The following is a 27,151-nucleotide window of genomic DNA, read 5'->3' on the forward strand; positions in this document are numbered from 1 at the left end:
TTTCAGTTGCGAGCAGCAGACGCTCAATTTGAACTACCAAAGAAAACAAGGACTTTACCACCTTGAGGTGCTGAAGAGTCCAGGATACAGATCTGGCAGCCACAGGATAAATGATGTCGTTAGGATCTCTTTTACATTTCTCAGCTTTATTTTTCTTCATTCTCAGGAAGTGGAAAGATGGCAGCTCTAGATTTTATCATATCAGCTCAGCAAACTCAGGAAGGGGAGCACTTCTTTCCCCAAAGACCCAGGGCCAACTCTCATTGGCTCAGTTTATATTACATCCTCCTAGCTGAACCAATCATTGTGGCTGGGCCATGAGGTGCTCTCATTGGCCAGGCCTGGATCATGTGCCGTCATCTGTTTAGGGCTAGCCTATGTTCCGTCTCTCCATTTGCCCACTTTTCCCAGTTTTAACGCTATACCTTTATACCAGCTGGCCCCTATATGTGGAACACTTTTCCTCAAAGTTCTCTCATTAGCTTGTCAACATTTTCATCATTTTACCTCTTACCACCTCCAAGTAATGTTTCCTCCCTGAACAAGGCTGAGGTTACAATTATTCTTCTTCAACTGATGCCTTTTCCAATTTAGATCTGTGAACACCAACCTTGTAGTAGTGTAAAAATGTATTTAATTATTCATGAGTCTGACAAGATCTGCTGTGTTCAATTGATTTGCTGTGTTTGTAATTCACTGCCTGAGTTTCAATCTGGATGTTTGTCTATATTGAACACTTCAGTTTTAGGCTTTAGGCTGTTAAAAGGCATGCAAAGGATGCCTTGCTAACGTAGCACTCAGTAATCGAGTGATGTTCAATTTTCATTTTGTCAATGGCATTTTCAATCCTGTGGACTTTGCCATCCATTATGCCAATGTTGGCAGAAATACTGAACTCTATTATGGTATAAAATTTCCATATCATTTAAGGTTTTGGATTAATGCCTTCGTAGTGGAATGTGAAATTGAGTCCCAAGGCCTGAGTTTTAGCCTTGAGGTTGCTCCTGAACTTGTTTTATGACTTTCCTCAAGTATTTAAACCTTTCCAGGTATCAGTTACCCAACTGGCCATAGGCTGGGTGTTTTGCTGCCTTCTCCTCTCTTTAAGGTGCTCAGCCAGATTAGCACACCAACTTCAGTTGTAACATTTGGGGAACATGATTGAGGTAGGATACTTGATACCCTAAGCCTTATTTTACTGATCTACAAAAGGCGATTATAATAGCATCTATTACCTGATGATTATGTTGGTGCCTATAGATTATGAATGTAAAGGGCATCATGACTGACAATGGTAAAAAATCAAAGCGAGCTATCATCATCCTCAGGATCTGTTTGGAAATAAGATGTAGGCAGAATGACTTAACATAAGCAGGAATTTATTCCTTAAATCCATTAAATATACAGAGCCAAGATGACCCCAAGGAAACTTTAGTCGCTGTTGTTTGTCTTATTTCCATCCCAGGTCCTAGGGATGTTAGCAGTCGATGGTTCTCAAATCTTACAATGCCTAACACTAAATAGATAATGGAGGACAGGAAGCGTGCTATTTTCCCAGTATGTTCCTCTTGGTTAGATATAAGCTATCTTCAATTATATTAACTTCTCCTCTAATTCGATTTGTCATTAAATATACTGGTTTAAGAATTATCACGCGTTGCGCTTGTACAACTTCTCTGTTGAAAGCACTGAATTGCAACCTTGTATGAGAATTGTTTCACACCTTCGGAAATGGGCTCCTCCACTTCACAGGAACATATCTGCTAAATGGTGTGGATTCGCGCTTTGAGTCAAAACCCACGACCTTTTATGCAGGAAATGTGTATAAGCCGATACAATGACCCTTCTCAAAACCTAAAGAGGTTGGGTGCCCCCAAGAGAGGTAGGTATTTCTAGAAGACGCGGAAAAGTTTGGTTTTCGTTCTTTCTAGATTCAAATCGCTCCTTGGACCGTCCCTAGTCCTTGTCCAGAACCGAGACTTTCCCTTTGTACCTGCTAATGTCACAAACTGCCCGAGCGCGCCGTGGCTGGCCTCCCCTCAGAGCCAGATTCCTGTCCCCTCCCGGCGCCCTCGATCAGGCAGCCGGCCCGCGGCTGGCTAGGGCTCTGGACATTCCCGTGTCCTGACCCCATTTACTTCTTGGGTCCCTGCGGGTGCCATTTGGCTGGAGCCCCGGGGAGAAACGAAAAGTTGGATGTAGTCACCCCTACCCCTTGCCTCCTCCACTCGCCCAAACATAAAAACCCGGGGCTGCTGGGGGCCGCGCGGCAGGAAAGAAGAACAAATGGAGACCGAAAGCGGCCCCCTGTCCCCGGCGACGTGCCTCGCTTCCCCGGCCCGAGGGCAGCCCCTTCCGCCGGCCGACACCCCACGCGGGCGCGGTCCCTGCTTCCCGGGCGGTGCCGCGGACCGAAGGAGGCCGCCGACGCGTCGGGGTCCGCGCGGGGGACCTGCGGCAGCCGCGCGAGCGAGGGCCTGGCCGCGCATTCCAACCCGTTCAGAGTGAAGCAGGACATCAGAAGAGAAAAAGAAAAAGGCCGAGCCGGGGTGGCCGGGGGCGCGGGCGGGCGGAGGAGGGAGGAGGAGCCGCGTGGACCCGGGCCGGGGCTGGGGCCGGGGCCGGGTCGGGGCCGGGCGCGCGGCGGGAGCGCTCGGGGCGCGGGCTGCACGCGGCGCTCGGGCCGCCCCTCCTCCCGGCGCCGCCGGCCGCGGCCCAGGCTCCCTCGCTCCGCCACTCCCCGCCCCTCCGCTCTCGCCTCCCGCCTCCCGCCTTCCCCGCCCTCCCCTCCTCCTCTCCTCCCTCCCGGCCTCCCTCTCCCAGCCAAACTGAAAGCCGGACCCCAGGCCGCCTCCCCGCCGCCGCCGCCGCCGCCGCCGCCGCCGCGCCCGGCCTCCCCGCGAGCGCTCCACCATGGCCGGTCCTGTTTTCACCTTATAAAGATGGCGGTGCGGGATCGCTGTAACCTTTAGACTAATGACTGTCCGAAACATCGCCTCCATCTGTAATATGGTGAGTGGCCGCCGCCGCCGCCTTGGGGGTCGCGCCCCAGGCGCGGCGAGGCGAAGAAAGGGAAACCCGAGCCGCACGCCCGCCCGGCGGCCGGTGGGGGTGGGGGCGGCGGGGGCGGCGCGGCGCCGCCAGAAGTTCCCGGCCACCGGGCTGGGCGGGCCGGTCGCGGCCCCGAGCCCCCCGCCCCCTTCTCGGCCCCGGGACCGGGGACCCCGCTTGCCGGTCCCCGGGCCGAGCCGCTGCGCCTCCGCCCTCGGGTTGCGGTGGAAGCGTCTTGCGGGGGAGGCAGAACCCGGACGTCCCGGGGGACCGGGTTGGAGGAGAAGCTGGTGGGAGGGGGGGCACCCATCCTGTCCTTGCCACAGATAAAGCCCTGCCAGACTCCCTGACCGCCCTCATCTCATTTTTGAGTTAACTCCTTAAAGTGTATTTAAGATTCACTTTGCAGAGGCAATAGGTGTATCTGGTGAGATCTGAAATGTGATAGAGCTGAAAAAAGTGCAAAATTGTGGTTAGGGAAGTGAACTTCTACCTGGTTTAGGAAAGCACGGCATTTGCTTTGGATGCCTCAGTTTTCCCATCTGTGAAAGGGGGACAAGGTTATAAGGTAGTAACAATTAGAGGCCCTAAGGGTGGGGCCGGCTGGGGGCGTGGAGGAGGTCTCCAGGATTATCCTGCCTGATCCACTGTAGACCCAAGCGCGGACTGGTGGGCGTGGACACAGCAAGGGGACCTTGCTGGGCTCCGATTTGGACTGGGTCCATGACGTGGTGATCACTTTAACTTGGGTTTCTCCCATTGCTTTCCCTTCGTTTTCATTTTCTGCAGGAACAGCCTCCAGCCCTTGAGTCCCCAGGGTGCATCCTGCTGGTACCTCTACTTGTCAGAGCCTTGGAGAGCACAGCTCGCCCCCTGGAGTAAGGCATTGCCTTCCTGTGCAGGATGAGAGAGTGTGTGCTTTGCCTTGGCTCTCCAGGGTTCCCCCGCCCCCCATCAAGTCTCCCCTCCCCCCGGCTGAATGGAACACATGCTCTTTTAATGACAGTTTGGGGGAACCTCCCTTGAAGCTAATAATACAGGCCACTAAAGGGAATCTGAGGAGGCTTGATTGAGAAGCCTGGGAGTAAGGTGATCTGGCTGCCCTTCCCCCATCACCAAGCTTTATAAATCTTCTGTCCCACATTCTGTTGCAAGATTAACACATGGGAAAGGAGCATTAAGGAGCCATGTGTTAGCTCAGGGGTGGAATCAAAACCCACTGGTGCTGGCTTCAGTTTTCAGCACCGTTGGACACGGCTACCGCTGTGGTCGGCAGAGCAGATGCTGGGCCTTCCCAGAGTGATAGCTGCAAAGGTATTGGTGCAGGACCAGATGTGGTGAGTGGCTCCTGGCACGTTTCCATTTCCTATCTTCCTTCCTTCTCCACACAGAGACAGGTCTCCTGCTCCTTCCTGTCGAGTGGCATTAATGTTGCTTGGTGTAGTGAAAAGATGATGCCTTTCTTCTCCGTCTCTCTGTCTGCTAAGACCAGCTCCTGAGGGGAACTCTGAAACCAGAGCATCTCCAATACTCTCTTTTGTGCCTGCTGGGGTGGCCTCGGGCTTACAGGGCAGCGAAGCTCTTGGTGGTGTTCCTGTCCTGCTTGTGTGTGGCGACACCTCTCTGTATTGAAGCAGGCTGGAAACTTGAGAGCTAGCATGTCCCAAGATGAAGTCAGTCCCCTGCTTTTTTTTTTTTTTTTTTTTTTTTTTGGCCCTCAGTGCAGTTGGGGCTTCTTGGCATACCTGAGTAGAATGTCACAACCTGTTTCCAGTAAAACTTGGCCAGGGAGGCAAGCTGCAGGGAGGACGTGAGAGGAGCGGGCTAGCACTGTGTCTGGAAAGTTGGCGCCTCTTATGGAGTCCCTAAAAAGGCACCAAATTTAGGGTCATCACCCAGGTGAGGTGAGGAACCAATAATTCATAACTAGGGGGTCTTACGTTTCTGTATGGACACTGTGCCTGGAGTAAGTGATATGAAGAGCTTGGGCTCTAAAGTCAGACTTCCTGGGTTCAGTGACCTGCTTCTAACATATACTAGCTTTTTGTCCTTGAACAAGTTGCTCTCTCTGCTACTTTCCTTACCTATAAGAAGGGGATGATAATGGTTCCTACCTCATGGGACTCTTGTATTAAATGAGTTACTGAGCCTAGTATGTAGCAGGTACTCATTGAGTGTCAGTTGTTATCAACATCATCTTTCTCATTATTATGTCATCTTCAATGGTTTAAAGGACAATGGGTTTGATGTCTTCTTGTACCTGATGGAAGCAGCCACTAAGATAATCCACATGTTCATTTATGCAAACCAAGCTGACTGCAGTACAGGCAGGCTGGGATGGGAATCCTTAACTCCGCCCCTTATAAAAGGCTGCTCAGGTCATCCTGGCCCCTCCCAGTCTTGCTTCCCACAGAGGAGGCTCTGTGATGAGGAGACTGCTGTCTTTTCACTTGATCAAACATACATTTTCATTGGACCTCTCTTTAGATTCTTCACTTGATGATGAATTGTTTCCAGGTAGGTTTCCTATGGGTCTCTCCTCACTGTTTCTTTCATTTCTCTCTGGGGCTCTTACTGATCCTTCCCACTCCCAACTCCATTTGGTCCCAGCTGGTCTGAGTCATAGTAAGAATGAGTGGCAGTTTTTTTTTTTTTTTTTAAACAGGTCATTTGGCATATTTTAAACAGGCTGATGTGTGTCCAGAAAGAGTGTTAAAAGATATCATCCTTCTAGGTAAGACTTGTACAAACCAAGACCTAGCATTGAGAAGTGGATTTGTTTCATCCAGCCGGCAAGAAAGGACCCAGCAGAGCAGGAAAAACCTTGTCGCAAATCCTTTGTGTGATTGAAAAATAAACACCTTCTCTTTTCCCCACACTTCTTGTGCCAGTTTTAGATACAGGGGTTGTGGAAAATATTCACATCCCTCCACTTGTCCCCTACCCCCCTGAAGTTTTATAGTCCACTCGCAGTTTAATGCGAGTTCCCATTTGTTTTAATTTCACTTCGTGTGAATTCCTGCCATAGTGATTCTTGATCAACTTGCTTAGGGCTTGTCAGCTTAGCCACACAGCATGTCTGGTTCAGAGATAGTAAAGCTTGTTTGGCTGGTGTGTTGTAATTTTTAAAATGTACTAGCTGCTACCAAGCATAAGGAAATGTTCCTTGTTGATAATCCTCTGATTTTTGTCCAGACCAATGGATTTAACTTCCTACATATTTTTATGGCCCTACAAATGGAAGGTTTTTTGGGGATAGATTTTCTGTTTGAAGAGCCTGAGGAGTTTTCTAAAGAGGAAGCATTTGTTAGGAGAAACCAAATGTGCCCTCTAGAAATGTGACTTGTACTGATGCAAATTGGCCTAAATCATCAAATCTTAATTTCACATGTTAATAGCGCTGTAAGATGTGCCATGGAAGAAATGCTGTGTGTCAAATAGATTACATTTTGTTCCTGAAAGTGGCCATCTGTTGAGGACCTTTGTATTAGTGTTGGCACATATTATGTGCAGGTACTTAATTGAATGAGGTGAGCCCCTGTCCCCAAGGAGCTCAGTGGTTTCTTATCTTGTGGGTAAAACATTGGTAAAGATGAAACAATTTCAATACAGTGTGGTATCCGCAGGGATAAAGGTTGAACAAAAATCTCAGAAGCGGTTCAGTGGACTGATGAACACAGCAGGATGTTTCTGTAGTATAATTTGCATTTGACTCAAGTTTGACTTTTTTTTTATTTTATATGAGGACATGATTACAGTCAGCGTAACTTAGACCTGGAATCTGTGCCATTGGGTGTCTCTCCAGCTAAACCTGAGTCTAATGGTGCCTCTGGACAAATTGTTGTATTTCTTGGGACCTTAGTTTTTTTCCTCAGCTTGTAAAACTGATATATATATATTTTTGGTTGTCAAAAACTTCTTAGTGAGTAGTAGTTTCTGGAGTCTTTACTTGAGTGGCTAACTACTTTGTTTAAAACTGTGTGTTGAATTTACCAGATACTACCATTTCAGCATTCATTGAACAACCCCAGGATATTATTGGACACCACTATGAGTGCCAGATTTGAATTCTTGTAAATAGATGAAGTCACCTTGATATGAAGGGGAAGTAAAATTAGTAAACATTTGTAACAAAGCTAGAGGATTTTTATAGAGATCACTTTATGTCGGTAAGTCAGTTACTTATTTGAGGCAAGTGTTTTGAGAATAGTTGAAAAAATTTTTTAAGTTATTTAAAAATATGTAAATCTCAAAATTTGGAAGAGATAACTTGCTTCTTCCTCTATTACTGTTACTCCTTCCCGTTGTCAAAGATAATTGGACATCGTAAGTTGAGTTTAATATATCAGCTCGGAGAGGTTAAGGTCATGTGTGAGCGTCTCCACTGATACTTGTCAGATTTAGAAATTGCAGCCTGAGGTGGCATGGGTTAATGTTTAAAGAAAAATTCTGTTCTTCTGGCCTCTCAGATCTAATATGGAGGTTTGTGTTGGGTTAGGACCTGACAATTAGGTCTACAGATTCTTCTTTGTTTTTCTTGGAATCGTAAGGGAAAACAAAGCTGAATGACAATATTTAGTTAGAATTAATGTGATACCATTTTCTGGATATCAACTATGTGTGTTCCAGTTCACCCAAACAATAAAACCTGTTTATTTATTTTTCATTAATGTGGAATTTTGGTGTGTTTGGGTTGTAACTGAAAGTAATTTTCAGTTTTGATTCTCTTGAGCAATTAAGAGAAAATTGTCTAGTTCACGTCTTCCCCCTCCCCCTGCCCCCTGCCCCAGTCTGTCTAGTTAGTTTGAATGAGTTGAGGTTTTATGATGGTATTTAATTCTGTGGTATCATCAGAAAGGTATCTCTTGGTGGTTTTATCTCTGGCCTACCCATGGAGCCAGCCCAAAGCAAATCGATTGGGAGAGATGTAAAAAAATAGTGTCGTTTAGTCTAGTTAACTTTTCTGGCCTAAATATTTTAATGTAACTTCTTACAATAAACCTTCAGTTGTGGTGGAACCAAATGCTAGTCTAAGGGTTTGAAAGGCCTTGCTGATCTTTTAAGAGAATAGGCCACCCCAAAATGAACCAGCAAAAACGTTTTCTTGAGGCAAATAAATTCTGTGTCAGCAACCAGCCCCGGCACTAAAGGCTTTTTGGAATATTTCTGTTCTGGGATTGTGGCTTCGAATTTTGGGGACGTCGTAAGTGCTCTCCATGGAATTTTACCACAATTCTGAGCATAATTATTTGCCATGGATAGTTTGAAGAGTGAGAGGGGAACCCTGTTGGTTCTCTAAGCTTTCCATTTGTAGGTTCAACCTTCCTCCTGCCCATCAAGTTCCTTTTTTAAAAAAAAAAAATTTATTTATTTGGCTGCGCCTGGTCTTGGTTGCGGCATGCGGGATCTAGTTCCCTGATCAGGGATCGAAGCCGGGCCCCCTGCATGGGGAGTGCAGAGTCTCAGCCACTGGACCACCAGGGAAGTCCCCATCAAGTTCTGATTCCACTGTCAGAACCCCCAAATGCTTTCAAGTAGCTCAGACTTGGGACCCTTTTTCTAGGTGGTGATAAATTTCAGGCATACAGAAAAATATGGAGACTCATAAGAGTGAACACCCAGTATCTTCCATCCTGTGAAGAAATAAAATACTACAAATACAAGTGAACCTTTCCCCATCTCATTCCCTTCCCACCAGACAATGACCACTATTCTGAATTTGGTGTTTATCACATGTTTTTATACCTTTACTAGATATGTAGGTATTCATAAACCAGATTTGAGTATTGCTTCCTCATGTTTGTAATGCTGAACAATTCCTTCTCAGTTTGCTTTTGTTTAAATAATTTTGAGGTTTATCCATGCAAACACATGTAATTCTAGGTTATTTTAACTGCTGTATAATATTCCATCACATGAATGTGCTACAATATATTTATTCATTTTATTGTTGGATTTAGAATTTTGTGTGTGTGCCATGACAGTTTTAAACATGTCTCCCTGTGCATCTGTTTAGAGTTTCTCTGTGGTGCATACCTAGAAGGGAAGTGGCTGGGTCAAAGGAAATGGGCATCTTTGACTCTAATATATTGCCTTATTTCCCTCCAATTTGCATTCCAGCCAGCAGGTTTGGGAGTTTCAGTTGCTCCACATGCTTGCAGACACTCAATATTGTTAGATTTAATGTTTTGCTGGTCTGATGGGTGTGAAATGATATCTTTGTGGTTTAAAATTTGCAATTTCTTGTTTTCTAGTGAGGCTGAACATCTTTTCATGTGTTTATTGTGCTGGGTTGTTTTTTTTTTCTTTCTTTTATTATTAATTTTTTTTAACATCTTTATTGGAGTATAATTGCTTTACAATGGTGTGTTAGTTTCTGCTTTCTAACAAAGTGAATCAGCTATACATATACCTGTATCCCCATATCCCTTCCCTCTTGCGTCTCCCTCCCACCCTCCCTATCCCACCCCTCTAGGTGGTCACAAAGCACCGAGCTGATCTCCCTGTGCTATGTGGCTGCTTCCCACTAGCTATCTGTTTTACATTTGGTAGTGTATATATGTCCATGCCACTCTCTCCCTTCGTCCCTGCTGGGTGGTTTTTATTTTTTAATTTTATTTAAAAAAACCTTTTTATTGAGATATAGTTGATTTACAATGTTGTGTCAGTTTCAGGTGTACAGCAAAATGATTCAGTTATACACACATATATATATTGTTTTTTAGATTCTTTTCCATTATAGGTTGTTACAAGATATTGAGTAGAGTTCCCTGTGCTACACAGTAGGTCCTTCTTGGTGATCTATTTTATATACAGTAGTGTGTATATGTTAATCCCAAACTCCTAATTTATCCCCCCCTCCACCACCCTTTGTGCTGTTTTTTTTTTTTTTTTCTCTTTTTTCTTTTCTTTTTTCTTTTTCAGCTGCACCACACGGCTTGTGGGATCTTAGTTCCCTGACCAGGGATTGAACCCAGGCTCCTGGCGGTGGGAACGCCGAGTCCTAACCAGTGGACCTCGAGAGAAGTCCCTGTGCTGGGTTGTTTTATTATTATTATTTTTTAAATTTTATTTATTTATTTATTTATTTATTATTGGCTGTGTTGGGTCTTTGTTGCTACACGCGGGCTTTCTCTAGTTGCCAAGAGCGGGGGCTACTCTTCGTTTCGGTGCACGGGCTTCTCATTGCGGTGGTTTCTCTTGTTGCGGAGCACGGGCTCTAGGTGTGCAGGCTTCAGTAGTTGTGGTGCTCGGGCTCAGTAGTTGTGGCACACGGGCTTAGTTGCTCCACAGCATGTGGGATCTTCCCCGACCAGGGCTCAAACCCCTGTACTGGCAGGCGGATTCTTAACCACTGCGCCACCAGGGAAGCCCCGGGTTGTTTTAAATCCAGGGGCTCCAGAGCAGTTTTCCAGGGCTTGAAAGTCAGGATTGCGGTGTTGGTTTTGTCTGCACGTAGGGAAAAGGAAAATGAAGGGGAGCATCAGGGAGACCAAAGAAAAAGTCAAGCAAGATAAGGATGGAATGGAAGATAGAGGCTGAGGACATGATAACAAGGTGGGGAAAATGTAGCAAAAGGATTATAGACTAGAATGGAGAAGATAGTCTTGAGTGTTGAGAGGAAATTTGGGATCTTTTACTGTGCTAGCCAGGCCTCAGTTCAAGTTACATCGTTCATGCCTTGTTTAATCGAATTTGGCTTTGGTGAAAATCGTGTCTGGGGCCTCTGCCGGTGAGAATAGCAGCAAGGCTGGACCTGTGGAGCTTTGTTTACCCAGTTGCTTTTTGAAGTTCTTTTAGAAAGGCAACATGAAGTTATGTTCTTCTTCCTGAAATACATTTCTTTGTCCTTCAGGTTAGATACACGGTGCAGGAAACCAGTTTTTATCAGGATCTGCTTGAATGTACTTGTGGAATTACGATCTCAAGTATTTAGAAAACATTCCCTGTGCTTTATTTTGATTTTCAGAGTATGATGAATGTCACCTTATTGAATGCAGACACGTATGGTTTTAAAAATATGAGTAACATTAACTTAAAAAATATACTTGAGTGGTTCTTCGGTGTACGAAAGAATTGTGCCCACAGGTGCATTCTTTTATTAAAAATTCAGCCTCTGGGTTTCTGCCCTCAGAGGTTTTGATTAAGTAGGCCTAAGGCAGGAAACCTGGAATCTGCATTTTAATAAATATTCCCTCCTCTTCTCACTCCCTCTTCCTTCTGTTGCAGGTGAGCTAAGGATCACAGTTTGAGAAATGTTGCTTTCCTTGGGTAATAACCTTGGCCTCCTAAAAAAAATATATAGCTTATAGAAATTATCTGCCATGTGAAAGGTTTTTTTAAATCTATATAAAATTATTTAAGGTAGTAATTTAACTTCAAGAGCTATAGATCATTGCCATTCTGTAGATGTATTTCCTGGTATTAAATAGTAGAGTTTTATTGCTTTATGTTCCTATAACAGGGATTCCCAACCCTGGCTATATATCACACCCCCTGTGAAGCTTTTGAAAGAAATTTTAAAGAAGTTAAATCACAAAACATTAGCACCCAAAAAAGTATGGAAAAAAAGAATGTAATTTAATATATGTTATATACCCAAATGCCAACCCTTCAGATTTAACAGACTTATACTTTAATCGTATTTGGTTAAGATCATTTTTTAGATATGCTACTTTAAAAAAACCGCTAACCACCCCTATCTCTTTCCTATCCCCTTCTCCTAGAACTGACGATTTTCCTGAAGATGGTATGTGTTTACCATGCATGTCTTTATACTTCTATTTATGAATCCATAAGCAGTATATCAGTGTGTGTAAAACTGTATAGCCTTTGTGACTATCTTTTTTCACTCAACAATTATATTCGAGAATATGTTGACACATGTACATCTATTTATTTTCTATTTATTCATTCTAAGGGCTCTTTAACAGTATTTTTTGACTTCACCATGGTTTACTTATTCATTCCCTTATTTAGGGACAGTTGGATAGTTTCCAGAATATTCTGTCTGGAAACAGTGCTGCAGTGAATGTTCTTGTTCCTGTCTTCTTTGCACACATGCCTCCATTTCTCCAGGATATAGTCCTGGAAGTGGAAATGCTGCTCTTAGGATACGCTCACCCGCAGCTTCCCTAGATATTGTCAAATCGTTCTCCAAGGTAGTTGCATGAATTGGAGCTTGTCTGATAGGCAGCATCTAGGGCTTCAGTCTCAGTTTCTGACTGTATGGAGGTGTAGGTAGGTCTGGAGTGGGTTTTAGGCACTTGCATTTTTTCCTTAAGTGCCACCCTTGATTCTGATCAGCACCCAAGGTTGAAAAAACCACTGTGTTACACTGGCAACCCCACGAGGGCAGGAGCTATGTTTATCTTATTCACTGGGAATTTCCCAGCATTCAGCACAGTGTGGTAGATTCACAGTAAATAATTATTGGATAAATGAATGAAGAGATGCAGCATGGGAGAATGGAAGGATTGCCTTGCAGTAAAGCAGTGCTCCTCAAATCGTCTTTTTTTTTTTTTTTTTTTTTCCCCTGTCATGCCGTGCAGCATGTGGGATCTTAGTTCCCTGGCCAGGGATCAAACCCGTGCCCCCTGCAGTGGAAGCACGGAGTCATAACTATTGGACCGCCAGGGAAATCCCTCCTCAAATTGTCTTGTCTGCAGGAATTACCTGGGGGTCTTGTTAAAATGCAGATTCTGATTCAGTAGGTCAGGAGTGGGGCTGAGATTTTGCTTTTCTAGCATCCTCTCTCGTGACCAGATGCTCCTGGTTTGGGGAGCACACTTAAGACCCTAGGGAGAGGGACTTCCCTGGTGGCACAGTGGTTAAGAATCCGCCTGCCAATGCAGGGGACACGGGTTTGAGCCCTGGTCCGGGAAGATCCCACATGCCGCGGAGCAACAAAGCCCGTGCGCCACAACTACTGAGCCTGCGCTCTAGAGCCCGCGAGCCACAACTACTGAAGCCCGCGCGCCTAGAGCCCGTGCTCTGCAACAAAGACAAGCCACCCCAATGAGAAGCCCGCGCACCACAACGGAGAGTAGCCCCTCCTCGCCCCAACTAGAGAAAGCCTGTGTTCAGCAACGAGGACCCAATGCAGCCAAAAATTAATTAATTAATTAATTAAAAAAAAAAAAAGACCCTAGGGAGAAAAGGAAAACAATTTCTTTTTTCCATACAGCTCTAAAGTGGAGCACTTTGGGGTTTAAAATCCTGCTTGGTAAATCTCAAGGCCTGTTTCCCCATCTCTTTACAACACAAAATGGCATGATGAAATACCCTCCTCACAGCTTTTTTTTTGGAGAATCAAAGGATATCTTGCCTGCGGAAGCGTTTTGTGAGCTGTGATGCCCTCACGCGTATTACCTTTTCATAATTCTCTTTTAGCGAATGAACATTTTCCTTCAGTTTGTTCAAAGCACAGAGCTGTTGGTATTGCAGGAGCCCATGGGATCCTTTCATTTTGACCTGCCATCTACATTTAGTGGGCATTTTGGGAAACATAGGATTGGGGAAGGAGGTTGGGCAAGAGCAGAGGCAAAATTCATCAGATGGTGCGGTTCTGACTGCGGGTGCTGGGGAAGTGGGGGTCCCTTCTCACTGTTTCTTGAGTGTGAAGGGCTAGAAAGAGGTCATTATCTCTCCCAGTCAGCTCTCCAACTTCTTCCCCAGGTCAGACACTTAAAGTGAGAGGGGGCACGCTCAAACTAATTATTCGATACTAATTGATCTATAGGTGTAATCAGAGCTCTTCAGGGCAAACTAGGCCTGTGGTCAACCCAAGGTTAAGCCACCCCAGGACACTGTCATTTGGATACAAGTTTTCAGGATGCTTTGCTAACTGGGGTCCTGCCTCATCCATCTGAGAGAGGCCGGGTGGTGTGGAGAGTGGAGGGCGGATGAAAATAAAATAAATACAAATAAAGTGACATTTAGAACTCTGGTGTATTGTGTGCTGGGGTTTTCCCAAGCTTCTCTTCCTCTAGAGAAAAGCCTCGGACTGGATCCACTCCCTTAGACCAGTGATTCTCAAGTGTCAGTTTGTTGCCCTTCACGTTTTCATTGTTATCTCAGAACCACCTGAACTTATTTATTTAGTAGCTGTCCTTAAATCTGTTCAGCTTCTTTTAATTTGGCCTCATTCTGTGCTATGACATCTGGGAAGGAACGGGTTTGATGCGCTGGTTATGTGCTTTTTTAATACATATCAAAAGCGTAGCTGCTAAAGTTAAAAATGTTCATATTCGTGCCACCTAAGATTGTCTCCCCTCCCTTGGGCATTCACGCTCTGTAGTTCGGGAGACGTCGGCTCAGATAAGAGGTTCTTTATGGTGGTTCACCTAACTGGCTCTTGGAGGAGCCCTGTTAAACTGGTTTGCGGACGGCAGGCTGGCGAGCTTCCTCCCGAGGCAGGTCAGCGTGTGGATGGGATCTGGCTGGTCGGGCGTGAGAGCTCGCCATCATCCACCCTGTCGGAGACTCTGCTTCTCATCCATGGCATGTGGGTGATGAGAGAACCTCCCTCCCTGGGGCATTGTGGGGCGTAAGTGGCATCATTTGTGTCTAGCGCTTAGCCCGGTGCCTGGCCATTTTATTGCAGTTTTCTTGTAGAGCCCCCTCCTTCCCACGAGCAAAGGAGTCCAAAGGCTGTAGTGGAAAGAGCCCTGATCTCGGGATCCGAGGTCCCGGGTTCCAATCCTGATCCTGCCACTTTGTCGCTTTTGTGGCATCGGGCAGGTGAGTTAGGTCTCTGGGTCTGTATGAGAGCCATTCCTCCTGGTGAGCAGTGCCGAGAAGATGAACTAGCATGTTGTAAGCTCACTGTGGCTTCCAGTCTGAGACAGGCCCGGGGAGGGGAAGTGCGTGGAGTGGACAAAAGGAGGAAGGAGCTGTGATTTCCGACTGATGTGCTGTTGGAAGACGCAGGACTGAGGGTGTGTGGCAAAGCTTCTGTAATCATCAGTCAGGATACTGTGTTTCTCCTTTCCTGGTAACGAGGGCATATCATGTAGTAAACGGTTTTCAGTCATCTGATAAGCATAAACATACCCTCTTGTGTTATCTGGTGTACAGTTAGGTATTCCTAACAAAAACACGTGAGGTGGCTAAGCTCAGTTTCTTCCTTTTTTAAAAGAATTTTTAAAGTTTTTGAAAAGGTGAATATGAGTTACATGGTAGAAATTTTAGATTGTACAAAAGGATGTATGTTGCAGTTATACCCACCATCCAATTCTTGTCTCTGGCATCCAGCAGTATTTGCTGTTTCTTCCGCTTCTATTCAGAGGTATCTTATGCATACCCAAGCAAGAATGTTTATATTTCTCTCCTAGTTTTTTTTTTTTTTTTTTTAATTTTATTTATTTATTTTTGGCTGTGTTGGGTCTTCATTTCTGTGCGAGGGCTTTCTCTAGTTGCGGCAAGCAGGGGCCACTCTTCATCGCGGTGCGCGGGCCTTTCACTGTCGCGACCTCTCTTGTTGCGGGGCACAGGCTCCAGACGCAGAGGCTCAGTAGTTGTAGCTCACGGGCCTAGTTGCTCCGTGGCATGTGGGATGTTCCCAGACCAGGGCTCGAACCCGTGTCCCCTGCATTGGCAGGCAGATTCTCAACCACTGCGCCACCAGGGAAGCCCTCTCCTAGTTTTTAAAAATGCAAATAGTGCTTGTAGCATATACTGAACAGTCTTGATCTGCCCTTTGCTTTTTGTATCTTGGAGTTGGGTCTGTGCTAGTATATAAAGAGCATCCTCATTCTTTTTTTATGGCTGCAGAGTATTCAGTTGCCTGAACATATTGAATTCACTTAACTAGCCCCCAACTGATGGGCTTGAAGGTAGTGTTCCAGTCTTTGTTTTTTTACAAACAAGGCTGCAGGGAACAACTTTGTCCCTACGTCATTTTGCATACTTTGGGGTGTATCTTGTCAGCTGACTTCCTAGAAATGGATCTGCATTTGTAACTTTGATGCATTTGTAACTGCCAAATTGCCCTCCACTATCAAAATGTGTGACTCTCGTAGCCCACAGCCTTGCCAAAGTCGGGTGCTATCCAAAAGCTTTTTTATCTTTGCCAGTGGGGGAAAAAATGGTGTCTTGGTATATTTTTAGTTTGCATTTCTCATATTAGGAGTGAGCTTGAGCAGCTATTCACACATTTCAGAAAACAAGCTCAATTTCATTTAACTGTTTTGCTGTTGGCAATTATTTTCAAAGTCTGTAGGGAAGGACCAGTTTTATTTTTATTTTCAATCTGTCACAGACTGATACTTTTGTAAAATACAATAAAACATTAATTGCAAAATGGAATAGAAACCTCAAAGATGCTTAAAACACCAAGTCCAGTTGTTTTATTACTAAACTCGACAGGTGCAAACTTACCCGGTCCATTCATTGTACACGTTTTCAGTTTCTGAACTTTGCTCCCGGGCAGAGCAATAATGGTTTGAGCAGTACCGCTGTGAAGACCTCCTGCTCCCTCTCTTTTCTCCCCTTGCCATCCTGTCTGGGGAGGGGAGAAGAGAGCACAGAATTTTATATTTTATGTTTCATAATCAATACATTACAGGGTGGTTTCAGTGCATTAGACTAAAATATCTCTGATAGTGCTGTACCGATGCAAGGGCAGGGATTCCACACTGTGAGGTGGGGATACTGCTGTCCTGGTTTTTCACTGATGAAGACCTTGAGCTCGAACTAGAGAGGGGGATGAGGGAAGTACTTGAAATCACCCTATTAGTTAAATTTGAGGACTTGGCCTCTTTGACCTGGGGCTTTGCCAGGACCCTGCGACACCAATGCTGCCTTTCAGGGAAACGATGAGAAGGGTCCCTTTGGGTAAAGTAGGAGCTTAAGAGACCTCATCGTCGAGGAGGCAGCTTGGTGCCGATGCAGAACACTGGGTTGGGAGTGAGGTTCTTGGTTCCAGGTCACTGAATCCAGGGACTGGGGAAATACTTCCTCCTCTGCCTTCCGCTAGAAGACAGACCCAGCTCTTCGTTCTCCTTTCGAGTTGAAATGTCATCTCTGCCTGAGGACTTTGTTATGCTGCGTCTAGCCACAAAGAGAGCTGTTTTACAAGCCAGAGGCTCTAGCTGCTGTTTACTGTCCTTCCTATGGTGACTTGGGATCATTATGTGTCCCAAGGTCATCTTTCTTCAGTTGCAGGCATTTTTGCTTCTGTGTTACATCATCAAGTGAAGTCACGTTGAGGGTTTTTCCAGAGTTGTTTCTCTCTCCCCAGTATCGTATAAGGCATGGAAATGCCGTGCTATCCTGGTGCAGAATGAAAATGCCCTTTAACTGCCTTCCTGTGGAAGCTTGCAGGGAGGCAGAGGAGCACTGTTGAGCCAGGAGTTGGAGTCATGATGGTATTAAGATTGCGGGTTCACAGCTGACCTCTGCCTCATGCTAACACTTGACCTTGGCCAGTTACTTAACCTCCATTAACTTCATTTCCCTCACTTATGAAATGGGGATAGTGAGTGTGAGCGTGTGACTTACGTGGAGGGAGGGTGTCAGTGTTGCTCGATGGGACCAGGTGATGTGCGCTCTCTGAGCAGGACGGGTGGCGTTCATAGCCCCTCTGGGTATTGCCCGCCCGTGGTTAGGTGATGTGTGATGGCCAGCAGCCGAAGAGGACACTCTCAGAAGCAGCGGCCCTCTGCCCTGTTTCTACGCCTGCAGCAAAGGAATTACTAAAATTTTGTATGAATGAGAAGACCATCTTCTCTGACTTGTGGTCAGGAGCTCAGGCTCTGGACCAGAGTGGCCTGGGGTTGAGTCCTGGCGCTGCCTTTACGGGCTGAGTGAGCCCGAGCAGGTTCCCTCTGTTCTTGCATGAGTGGCATGGGGACAGTAAGTGGGACTGCCTTGGTTGGCGGACAGTGGAGTCGATGAATACAGAGACGTGAGGTTCTCTGAACAACGAGCGGCACATGCTGCTTACCCTGTTTACCAAGTTTATTTAGTCAGCAAATTTAGTAAGTGCTTTTGTATGCCAGATGTTCTGCATGGTCCTAGGAGACCAGTCAGTCATAACCCTGTCCTCATAGAGTTTATGGTCTAGTGTAGGGGTTGACAAGCTTGTTGGTAAAGGGCTCAATGGTAAATATTTTAGGCTTCGTGGGCCATGGTATCTCTGTCGCAGCTATTCAACTCTGCTGTCGTACTGTGAAAGTAGCTACCATAAGTAAATGAGTGATCACAGCTGTGTTCCAATAAAACTTTATTTACAAAAACAGTTGGTGGGCCACATTTGGCCCATGGACTGTCATTTGCCAACCTGTGGTCCAGTGGGAAGACAGGTGTTAAATAGTCACAAATAACTAAGTTATTACAAATTGTGATTAGTTGTATGAAGAGACACACAGGATTCTGAGAGAGGGAAGGGTCAGGGAAGGTAGCTTTGAAGAAGTGACATTGAAGGCAAATGCTGAGTAGGAGATGGGGACGGCTCTGAGGGGCCAGAGAACTGGCCACACTAGTTCTGAGCCAAGAGGCTCAGAATTGCAATCTGCATTTCTGTCTCTGTAGAGGCACAACAGATGCTTTGCCAGTTTCTTTGGATAAGAAAATAATGGCAGTTTTTTCCCTGATATATAATTCATACTACTTCTCCCCACTCACCCTTCCCAAATAATCCCAGCACTGAGAGATGAACTGTATTAACACATTTTGTTCTGCATACTTCTGGTGGGTCCTTTCTCTTTCTGTTCCTTTTTTTTTTTTTTTTTTTCTTCTATTGTCAGTATGTATCCAAAAATTTAGAAGTTAGGGAAGTGAGAGAGCACATTTTTCTAGTATTAGGTGTAAAATGGTTTACTTCTTAGAACTCATTTCTGCTTTTTCATCTTGTTTTCGCTTTCTCCTATTTTAAACAATATTATTTTCTTTTCCTATTTGGCTGGATAAAAATCCACAGCCTGAAACCATTTTGAAAAAAAAAATCTATTTCCTCTTGACTACATCTCAAGTTTCTCCTGATTTTCAACCTCAATTTTATATTCTCTTTAAACAGGTTGCAGTGTTCTGTGGTGATTTTACAGAGAAGGACACCTGTGCTCCTCATTCTAGAATATTTTGAATGGTGCCTCAGAGGTAGGGGTTTACCTGTATAACTCTGTGACCCCTTCTATTTCCTCGGTTTTTCATTCCTGCAATTCTGGGGCTCTGAGGGGACCCTGCCACCTTGAGAGTCAATATTGTGTAGTGCTTGGGAGCATACACTCTGGAGTCAGATGGTGTGAGTTCAAACCTAGTTCCAGTACTTATTAGCTGTGTGAACTTGGATAAAGTTACTTACCCTCTCTGTGCCTCAGTTTTCCTATCTTTAAAATGGAGACAATAATGACATCCACCTCACAACATTATTGTGAGGATTAAAATGAGGAAAATATACATCAAACCCTCAGAGCAGTGACTGGACACAGTAAGTGTTATTTTTGTGATGTCTATTATTATTACTAATTATGGCTGGAAGCCAGTGACTATAATTCCTCCTTAACCATCCTTGAATTCTGGCACGTGGCTCCTGACTCATCCTGAAATCTTGAGCTACATCACTTCATTTTTGCTTCACTTTCTCCTTAAGGCTCTAGGAATGACCTTTTGTCATCAGCAGTCTGGGAATACTAGTGCTTTTGAGAATTAGTCCTCTATGTACTTTTGCACTTTGAAAACGTACTTGATAAGTAAAATAGCCTTTTTTGAATATAGACTTAAAAATGTAGTTTTAGCAACAATATTCACCTCCCCTGTCATATATTTTAATTCATGGTTTATAATCAGTGACTTTTTCTCTGTGTACTTAGAAATCCTTACATGTTGTTTCGGGCCTTTCTCCACTTTGTACAAACTTGAAAGAGATCCTGCCTGCCTTAGGATGCAGAATTGGGGGAGGAGGTTTACGTTTCTGGGCCTTGGTTTTTTTCATCTGTGGAATGGAGCTGATCTCCAAGACCCCTTCCTGGTCTCTGTTTTTGGTTTAGGCTCCTGCATATAATACAGTGTTCTCATTGGTTTTCTTTTTTTTAACGTCTTTATTGGCGTATAACTGCTTTACAATGTTGTGTTCATTTCTGCTGTATAACAAAGTGAATCAACTATATGTAGGCATATATCCTCATATCTCCTCCCTCTTGCGTCTCCCTCCCACCCTCCTTATCCCACCCCTCTAGGTGGTCACAAAGCACCGAGCTGATCTCCCTGTGCTATGCAGCAGCTTCCCACTAGATATCTATTTTACATTTGGTAGTGTATATATGTCCATGCCACTCTCTCACTTCGTCCTAGCTTACCCTTCCCCCTCCCCGTGTCCTCAGGTCCATTCTCTACATCTGCGTCTTTATTCCTGTACTGACCCTAGGTTCATCAGAACCTTTTTTTTTTTTTTTTTTTTAGATTCCATATATATGTGTTAGCATACAGTGTTTGTTTTTCTCTTTCTGACTTCCTTCACTCTATATGACAGACTCTAGGTCCATCCACCTCACTACAAATAACTCAATTTCATTTCTTTTATGTTTGAGTAACATTCCATTGTATATATGTGCCACATCTTCTTTATCCATTCATCTGTCAATGGACACTTAGGTTGCTTCCATTTTTGGAAATAAATAGTGCTATTGTAAATAGTGCTGCAGTGAACATTGTGGTACATGACTCTTTTTTTGAATTATGGTTTTCTCAGGGTATATGCCCAGTAGTGGGATTGCTGGGTCATATGGTAGTTCTCTTTTTAGTTTTTTTAAGGAACCTCCATACTGTTCTCCATAGTGGCTGTATCAATTTACGTTCCCACCAACAGTGCAAGAGGGTTCCCTTTTCTCCACACCCTCTCCAGCATTTATTGTTTGTAGATTTTTTGATGATGGCCATTCTGACCGGTGTGAGGTGATACTCTCATTGGTTTTTATAGACCTAGCAGTGCCATCATTCTGATTATATCCTCCTGGGCAAGAATCTGTCTTCTTCTCCCCCTCCCCCGAAGGAAGACATTCTAACATGTTTTCCTATAAACTGCTTTTAAAATTGCTTTAAAAGAAATGCCTTTCTATACCCGTCTTATACATTTATGATTCATCCTTCCCAAGTTGTTGTTATTGTTGGTTTTGTGTTTTTGTAGCACCACTTGGCAGTCACACAGTTGCTTTCAGAAGTGCTGTGAAGAGCTAGCATTACAGTCTTGTTGTTGGAACTTGTCCCAGCCCAGATTCTATTTTTAATAAAGTGCGGTGCATTGTTTTCAAAGGTTACCAAATTTTTTACTGACGAAAATGAGAAGTGTGTTTCTTACACCTCCAGACCCTGTGATTTACTGCTATAGATTAGTTTTTTGTTCAGCATCTGGTCAGTTATTCTCAGCGCCTCCCGTTTGCCTTATGTGTCACTGTGCTTGGTGCCCGCAGTAGAACTGCAGGCTCTTGGGTTTGCAGCACACCTTGCAGTTTACATAGTGCTGATAATGTTCCCCTTTTTGTTTGATTCTCTCTGCTACCTGAGCCATAGGCAGGCTGAATATCCCACCTCTCAGCCAGGAAGCTAAGGCCAAGAGAGGGGAAAGCAAATTCATACTGGGGGGAAAAATGGCCAAATAAAGCTCTGAGTTGTGTGCTGTGGGCCTTAGATAACTGGTCTGCAGGATATTAGTTTGCTAACTTTCTTTTACATTTTTTATGACAAAAATAATACATGCTCATGGTAAAAAATTTGAACAGTTGAGAAAACAAAAAGCCCCCGGTGGCCTTGTCATCTGCCAGCCCCACTCCTAGACACTGGTGACAAGTGTTAATAATTTCTCAAGTATTCGTTGTAGAATTTCCATTAGAATGTAGGTGTTGAAGGCAGGCCCGAGCCGCTCTGTCCCTTTGTGTCCCTCAGAAGTAGAGTCGTGCTGGACACGAAGAGGGCTCAGCGTCTGCTGCTTGAAAGGAGGACATTTCCAGTAATTGTCCTGTGCACACACTTACTCTCTCACACGTTTTTATTGATACTTATCGCTGTATCTTGGACAAATTTTCATAGCCATACCTATAGAGTAGCTTTACTTTTTTAAGTAGCTACTTGGTATTCCATCCTATTTATTACTGTAATTATTTAACCAGTTATTCCCAACTTTTTCCTCTTGCAAACCTTGCCGGAGAGGACCATCTGAGATGTTGCCTGCTGATAGTTCCTTCAGTATCCTTTTTCCATCTCTAATTTTGGCTGGTTATAGAGCCCATTTGCCAGGCTCCCCTGGCAGCTAGGTGTGGCCGTGTGGCTGGGTGAGATTCTGGCCATCGGGATCATGAGCAAAGGTGATGTATGCGACTTCCAGGAACATTCTTGGAAGGGAAGGCGCAGTCTCTCCCCGTCTTGTCTGCTTCCCCGCGGCGGAGGTTGTTTGATGATAGGGGCTGGAGTGACCATGTTGGTCCCCAAGATACATTCTTGAGGATGACAGAGCAACAAGATAAAAGGAGCCTGAGTCCCCGGCCCTGCAGAGCTGCCCTATCAGGCCTGCGCTGCTTCCTCTTGAACTAAACTTCCGTCTTGTTTAAGCCAGGCCTGGATTATTTTGGTTCTTGCTGTAGTCTCTGTATCTTTTCTCCCTGTGTGAGTATAGATGTGGAACAAATTGCTTCAAGAAGAATTGCAGGATTGAAGGATGTGCTCATTTAAAATTTCGATTTATACTGTCTAGTTGATCTTTAAGCTCCCACCATCATCATCTCATGAAACATTCCCCATCATGTGTGTGTCCTTTTATCATACAGAGATTTACATTTAACGTAGAGAACTCCAAAATCTGTTAAAGATGCACAAAAATTCATGTTACCAATGGAAAATGCTAGCATGTGAAGCAAGAGTTTGGTTCCAAATGTCAGTATCAGTGACATCCTGTATCCATGGGAAGGAATTCCTAGGATGTATATTTATAAAAGGGAAGGGAGAATGGGGAAATGGAAGAGGGCACCATGTAGGCCTCACTGAACAGTAGATCGGGAGAGCTCACACACCTGTGTCCAAATGATCATGGACATAGAAGCAACTCGCACAGCCCTAACCATCCCCGTCTATGCGTGCATCCATCCATCCATCCAACCAACCATCCACTCACTCGTCCATCCATCCATCCACCCACCCACCCACCCACCCAGCAGGCCTGGGCCTAATCTGTGCTAGCCTCTGAGAGTGCAGTATTAAGCAGGTCAGACATAAGTCTTTGCTCCTGTGAGACATGTAGTTGAGGGGATAGGACAGATATTAATAATTACATAAATAAGAATTGGAGTAAACAGTGTAAGGGAGACAGTATGCTATGAGTGGAGAGTGGAGGTTGTTGGGGGAGGGGTGTGTTAGTTTCCTGTTGCTGCTGTAAAATAGGACCACAGACTTAGCAGCTTAAAATGACAGGAGTTTATTCTCTTCGGGCTCTGGAGGTCAGAAGTTCTAAAATCAAGGTGTCGGCAGGGCTGCACAGCTTCTGGAGGCTCTAGGGGAGCCTTTTCCATTTTCTAGGGCCTGCCTGCACTCCTTGGCTCTGGGCCCCTTCCATCATCAAGGCCGGCAGTGTAGCATCTTCCGGTCTCTCTCTGAACTATGCTTCTGTCATCACATCTCCTTGCTGACTCTGATACTCCTGCCTCCTTCTCATGAGGACCCTTGATGACGCTGGGCCATTGAGGTCATCCAGGATATGTGCCCTCCCCCCATCTCAAGATTGTTAAATCAATCATACCTGTAGAGTCCCTTTTGCCACATAAGTTAACATATTCACGGGTTCCAGGGATTAGGGTGTGGACATCTTTGAGGGGCCATTATTCTGTCCATTACAGAGACTACCTGAATCTAGGGGTGGCCGGTAAAGAATTCCCTGAGAAGGATGATAGGGTACAGCCAGGTGAAGAAGCAGGGGAAGAGCATTCAGGTGATGGACGGGAGGGAACTTGAGGTATTTGAGGACCAGAACAAAGGCCATCCTAGTAGGCCAAGTGTATGAGAGAATGGGTGGCAGGAGGTGACATTGGAGACAGCAGTGGAAGTCACTGGAGCATTTTAAAGCAGATTTGTATTGAGAAAGAGCAGTTTTGCTGCCATGTTGATGGTGGGGTTAGAGGTGAGCAAGGCGGGTGTCGGAGGCCATTTAGGAGGCTGTTGTAATTCAGATGGGAGATGCTGGTGGCCTGGTCTCACTGGTGGCAGGAGGTTCAAGAGAAGCAAAGGGATTTGAGAGATTGAAGGAGAGTGAATCGGTCAGTAGTATGCTGTGGTGGATGGGTGTCGAGTGTGGAGGAGGACGTAAGGCGTGGCCCTCCGGTTCGGGGTAGAGTGATTTTGAGGGCCTGTGAGACAAGCAAGTGGAAATGTGTCTTCACCCCGCCTGAATGAGCTCAGAAGTGAGCTTTCTGGGATGAAGGTGAAGCGTTGGAAATGGTTGGCACGTAGCTGCTGATTGAAGCCTGGTTATTGCCTGGACCCTACAGAAAGAGGCATGGAGGGAGGGAAGAGGGCCTTAGACAGCACCTGGAGAAAGCCAACAGCTAAATGTGTCTTCCTGAGGTGACCATGTGTGGAGCTCATCAGGGGTAGAATCCAGAAGGGGTTATTTTGAGGAGAGTTGGGGAGGTGAGGAAATAGAGACAGGTCTTAGCGAGTATTATGGAAAACTTCAGACGTATTAGTTTCTATTGCTGCTGTAACAAGTTACCGTGAACTTAGCGGCTTAGACAGCACAAGTATATTACCTTATAGCCTGGAGGTCACAAGTCTGAACTAGGCCCGCCCGGGCTAAAATGAAGGCAGTGTGCGGCTGTGTTCTTCCTGGAGGCTCTAGCGGAAACTGTTTTTTTTTTTTTTTTGCCTTTTAAGCTTCTAGAGGCTGCTTGGTTCCTTGGCTCCTGGCCCCTTCCTCTGCCTATAGAGGCAGCGAAGGCAAGTTGAGTCCTTCACACATCATAGCGGTCCGGTCTGTTGTTCTGCTCTGTCTCCCACTTTTAAGGATGCTTGTGATTACGTTGGGCCCAACTGGATAATCCAGGGCAGTCCCCCTATTTTAAGGTCAAATTAAGTCCTGATTAGCAAATTAAGTCCTTCTACAATCTAAATTTACCTTTGCCATGTAAGGTGACATCATCACAGGTTCTGGGGATGAAGACCTGGGCATCTTTGGGAGACCATTACTCTGCCTGTAAACATATATGTAAAAGTATAAATGGAAAGCCCCGCACGCCCACCTCCCACTTCTCCCCACTGGATCATTTGAAATAAATCTTAGAAATCATCTGATTCATTTGTAAATGTGTCAGAATAGACAATTGTTTAAAGAAGTTTAGCTATGAAGGGGAGGTGAGAAAGGGGGCAGGAACTGGAGAGGTGGGAAGAAGATGTGTATGTGTATTTTTAACACGAGAGACACGGAGGCATGTTAAATTCCGCCGGGCAGGATCTAATAGTGCGGGAGCAATTGACCTGCACCAGAGCGAGGTCTCCGTCATTGAGAGAGGTAGGCGCATAGGTTTGAAGGTTTGAGAGTGTGAAATTAGGAGAGTTCCTCTCTGCTGGCTTAACGTGTTTCTTTTTCTTCTTTTTCCTGTTGAGTGGGAAGCCAGTGAGAGGGGCAGAGAGGTATAGAGTTTTGAGGCGCTTGGGGAAGTTTGGAAATGGTCACTGTGGAGTGGAGAATGAGTGCATCAGAGAGAAAGGCTCTTGGAATGTGGGGACGTGGGCTGCTTGAATTTGGTGAGTTCGAGCGAATGCAGTCAGCCTGAGGTGCGACTTCTCCCTCCTAGCGCGGCACATCTGTCTGGGCGTATGTTCAGAGAAGGTGAATAATTTGGTTCCCATTGAGTGGGGTTTTTTTTGCCAGGTGGTGTGAGCAAAGGATAAGGTAAGGGGTGTTTATAAGAGCTACTGACATCATGATCCATGGGCTCTAAGCTGAATGAGAAGGGAGCGGAGCGACGGGTCCTGGCGGGTGTACGTGTGGCTGTGACGGGATGAGCCGGCAGACAGAGAGCCCAGCCTGGCTGGGTTTTGGGGTGGCGACCAGATCCGGGGTGCGTCTTTGGGGGTGGGTAGCTGGAGTGGAGTGAAATAAAAGACAGCTAGAAAAGAGGACATGAGTTGCTGAGAGAGCAGGGTATGGGCAGGCGCCGCCACGTGGATCCTGAAGCCACCCAGCACGATGGCAGGAGGTAGGGTGTAAAGGTAGGTCGTCGGGGCCTGGAGGGGTCAGGCGAGACGAGGAGAAAGGAGGGGGTTTGTACGGTGCTGGGAGGCACGGGCTGCAGAGGGTGGATGTTTTGACGAGATGGGTGACAGTGCAGGGGTGTGGAAGCGACACTGGGGATCGGAGCCCGGCTGACCTCCCCTCCTGACCCTTCCTTCCAGACCTTGTGTGTGCGGGGGCTGTGAGAGGGGATGAGCAGACCTGACCGGAGGGAGGGCCAGGTGTCACTGAAGACACGGCCGGCTCACTTTCTTCTCCCCCGAGCTGCGCTGTGGGTGCCCCTGCCCTGCTACCGCCCTGGCGTGGTCATATTACGATAATAATAATAATTGTTATCTTATTCCTCCCACTCAGGGTGTTATTCCTCTTACGCACGGCCCCCGGGTCACTGTGCTTAGCCTGAGTCACAGCAAGCCACCCGCCACCAGCTCCCTCTCCAGTGGGGAAAATATTAAGATAGAAAAAAGCACTGCATCCAAGAATTCCCAGATAACAGAAGTCACGGATGGAGTCTTTAGATTTAATGAGATCTGTCTCCATGTGCTATACTTTTATATCTGACATTCCTCCTGGGCTCTAAGCCATACATTCTGATGTTGTTTCAAAAATGGCTGTGGGTATATTTAATACACATTATTTACATCGATTTATGATTGAGATGTAGCTTCTTTTTTTTGGGGGGGGGGTTATTTATTTTTATTTATTTATTTATTTTTGGCTGTGTTGGGTCTTCGTTTCCGTGCGAGGGCTTTCTCTAGTCGCGGCGAGCGGGGGCCACTCTTCATCGCGGTGCGCGGGCCTCTCACCATCGCGGCCTCTCTTGTTGCGGAGCACGGGCTCCAGACGCGCAGGCTCAGTAGTTGTGGCTCACGGGCCTAGTCGCTCCGC

At 45.7% G+C, this 27,151-nt stretch overlaps 1 protein-coding gene across 8 annotated transcripts in view; it reads left to right on the top strand.

The window, feature by feature from the left end:
- The first annotated feature begins 2,813 nt into the window (after nucleotides 1-2,813).
- The window catches only part of USP46 (ubiquitin specific peptidase 46), a 62,610-nt gene continuing 38,272 nt past the window's right edge, over nucleotides 2,814-27,151 (top strand). For 2 of the 8 annotated variants that reach the window (XM_082462322.1, XM_082462321.1), the window contains exons 1-2: nucleotides 11,292-11,322; nucleotides 11,778-11,800. In XM_082462322.1, the coding sequence (XP_082318448.1) occupies nucleotides 11,307-11,322; nucleotides 11,778-11,800 (39 nt within the window). In that variant the 5' untranslated portion in view covers nucleotides 11,292-11,306. Of the gene's footprint in view, nucleotides 3,013-3,840; nucleotides 3,930-9,592; nucleotides 10,091-11,280; nucleotides 11,323-11,777; nucleotides 11,801-27,151 lie in introns of those variants that run through there. The other 6 variants (XM_082462323.1, XM_082462317.1, XM_082462320.1 and 3 more) reach the window with 6 other exon arrangements.

This window comes from Balaenoptera physalus, assembly GCF_965194825.1.
Source record: "Balaenoptera physalus genome assembly, chromosome: 5".
Classification (NCBI taxonomy): domain Eukaryota; kingdom Metazoa; phylum Chordata; class Mammalia; order Artiodactyla; family Balaenopteridae; genus Balaenoptera; species Balaenoptera physalus.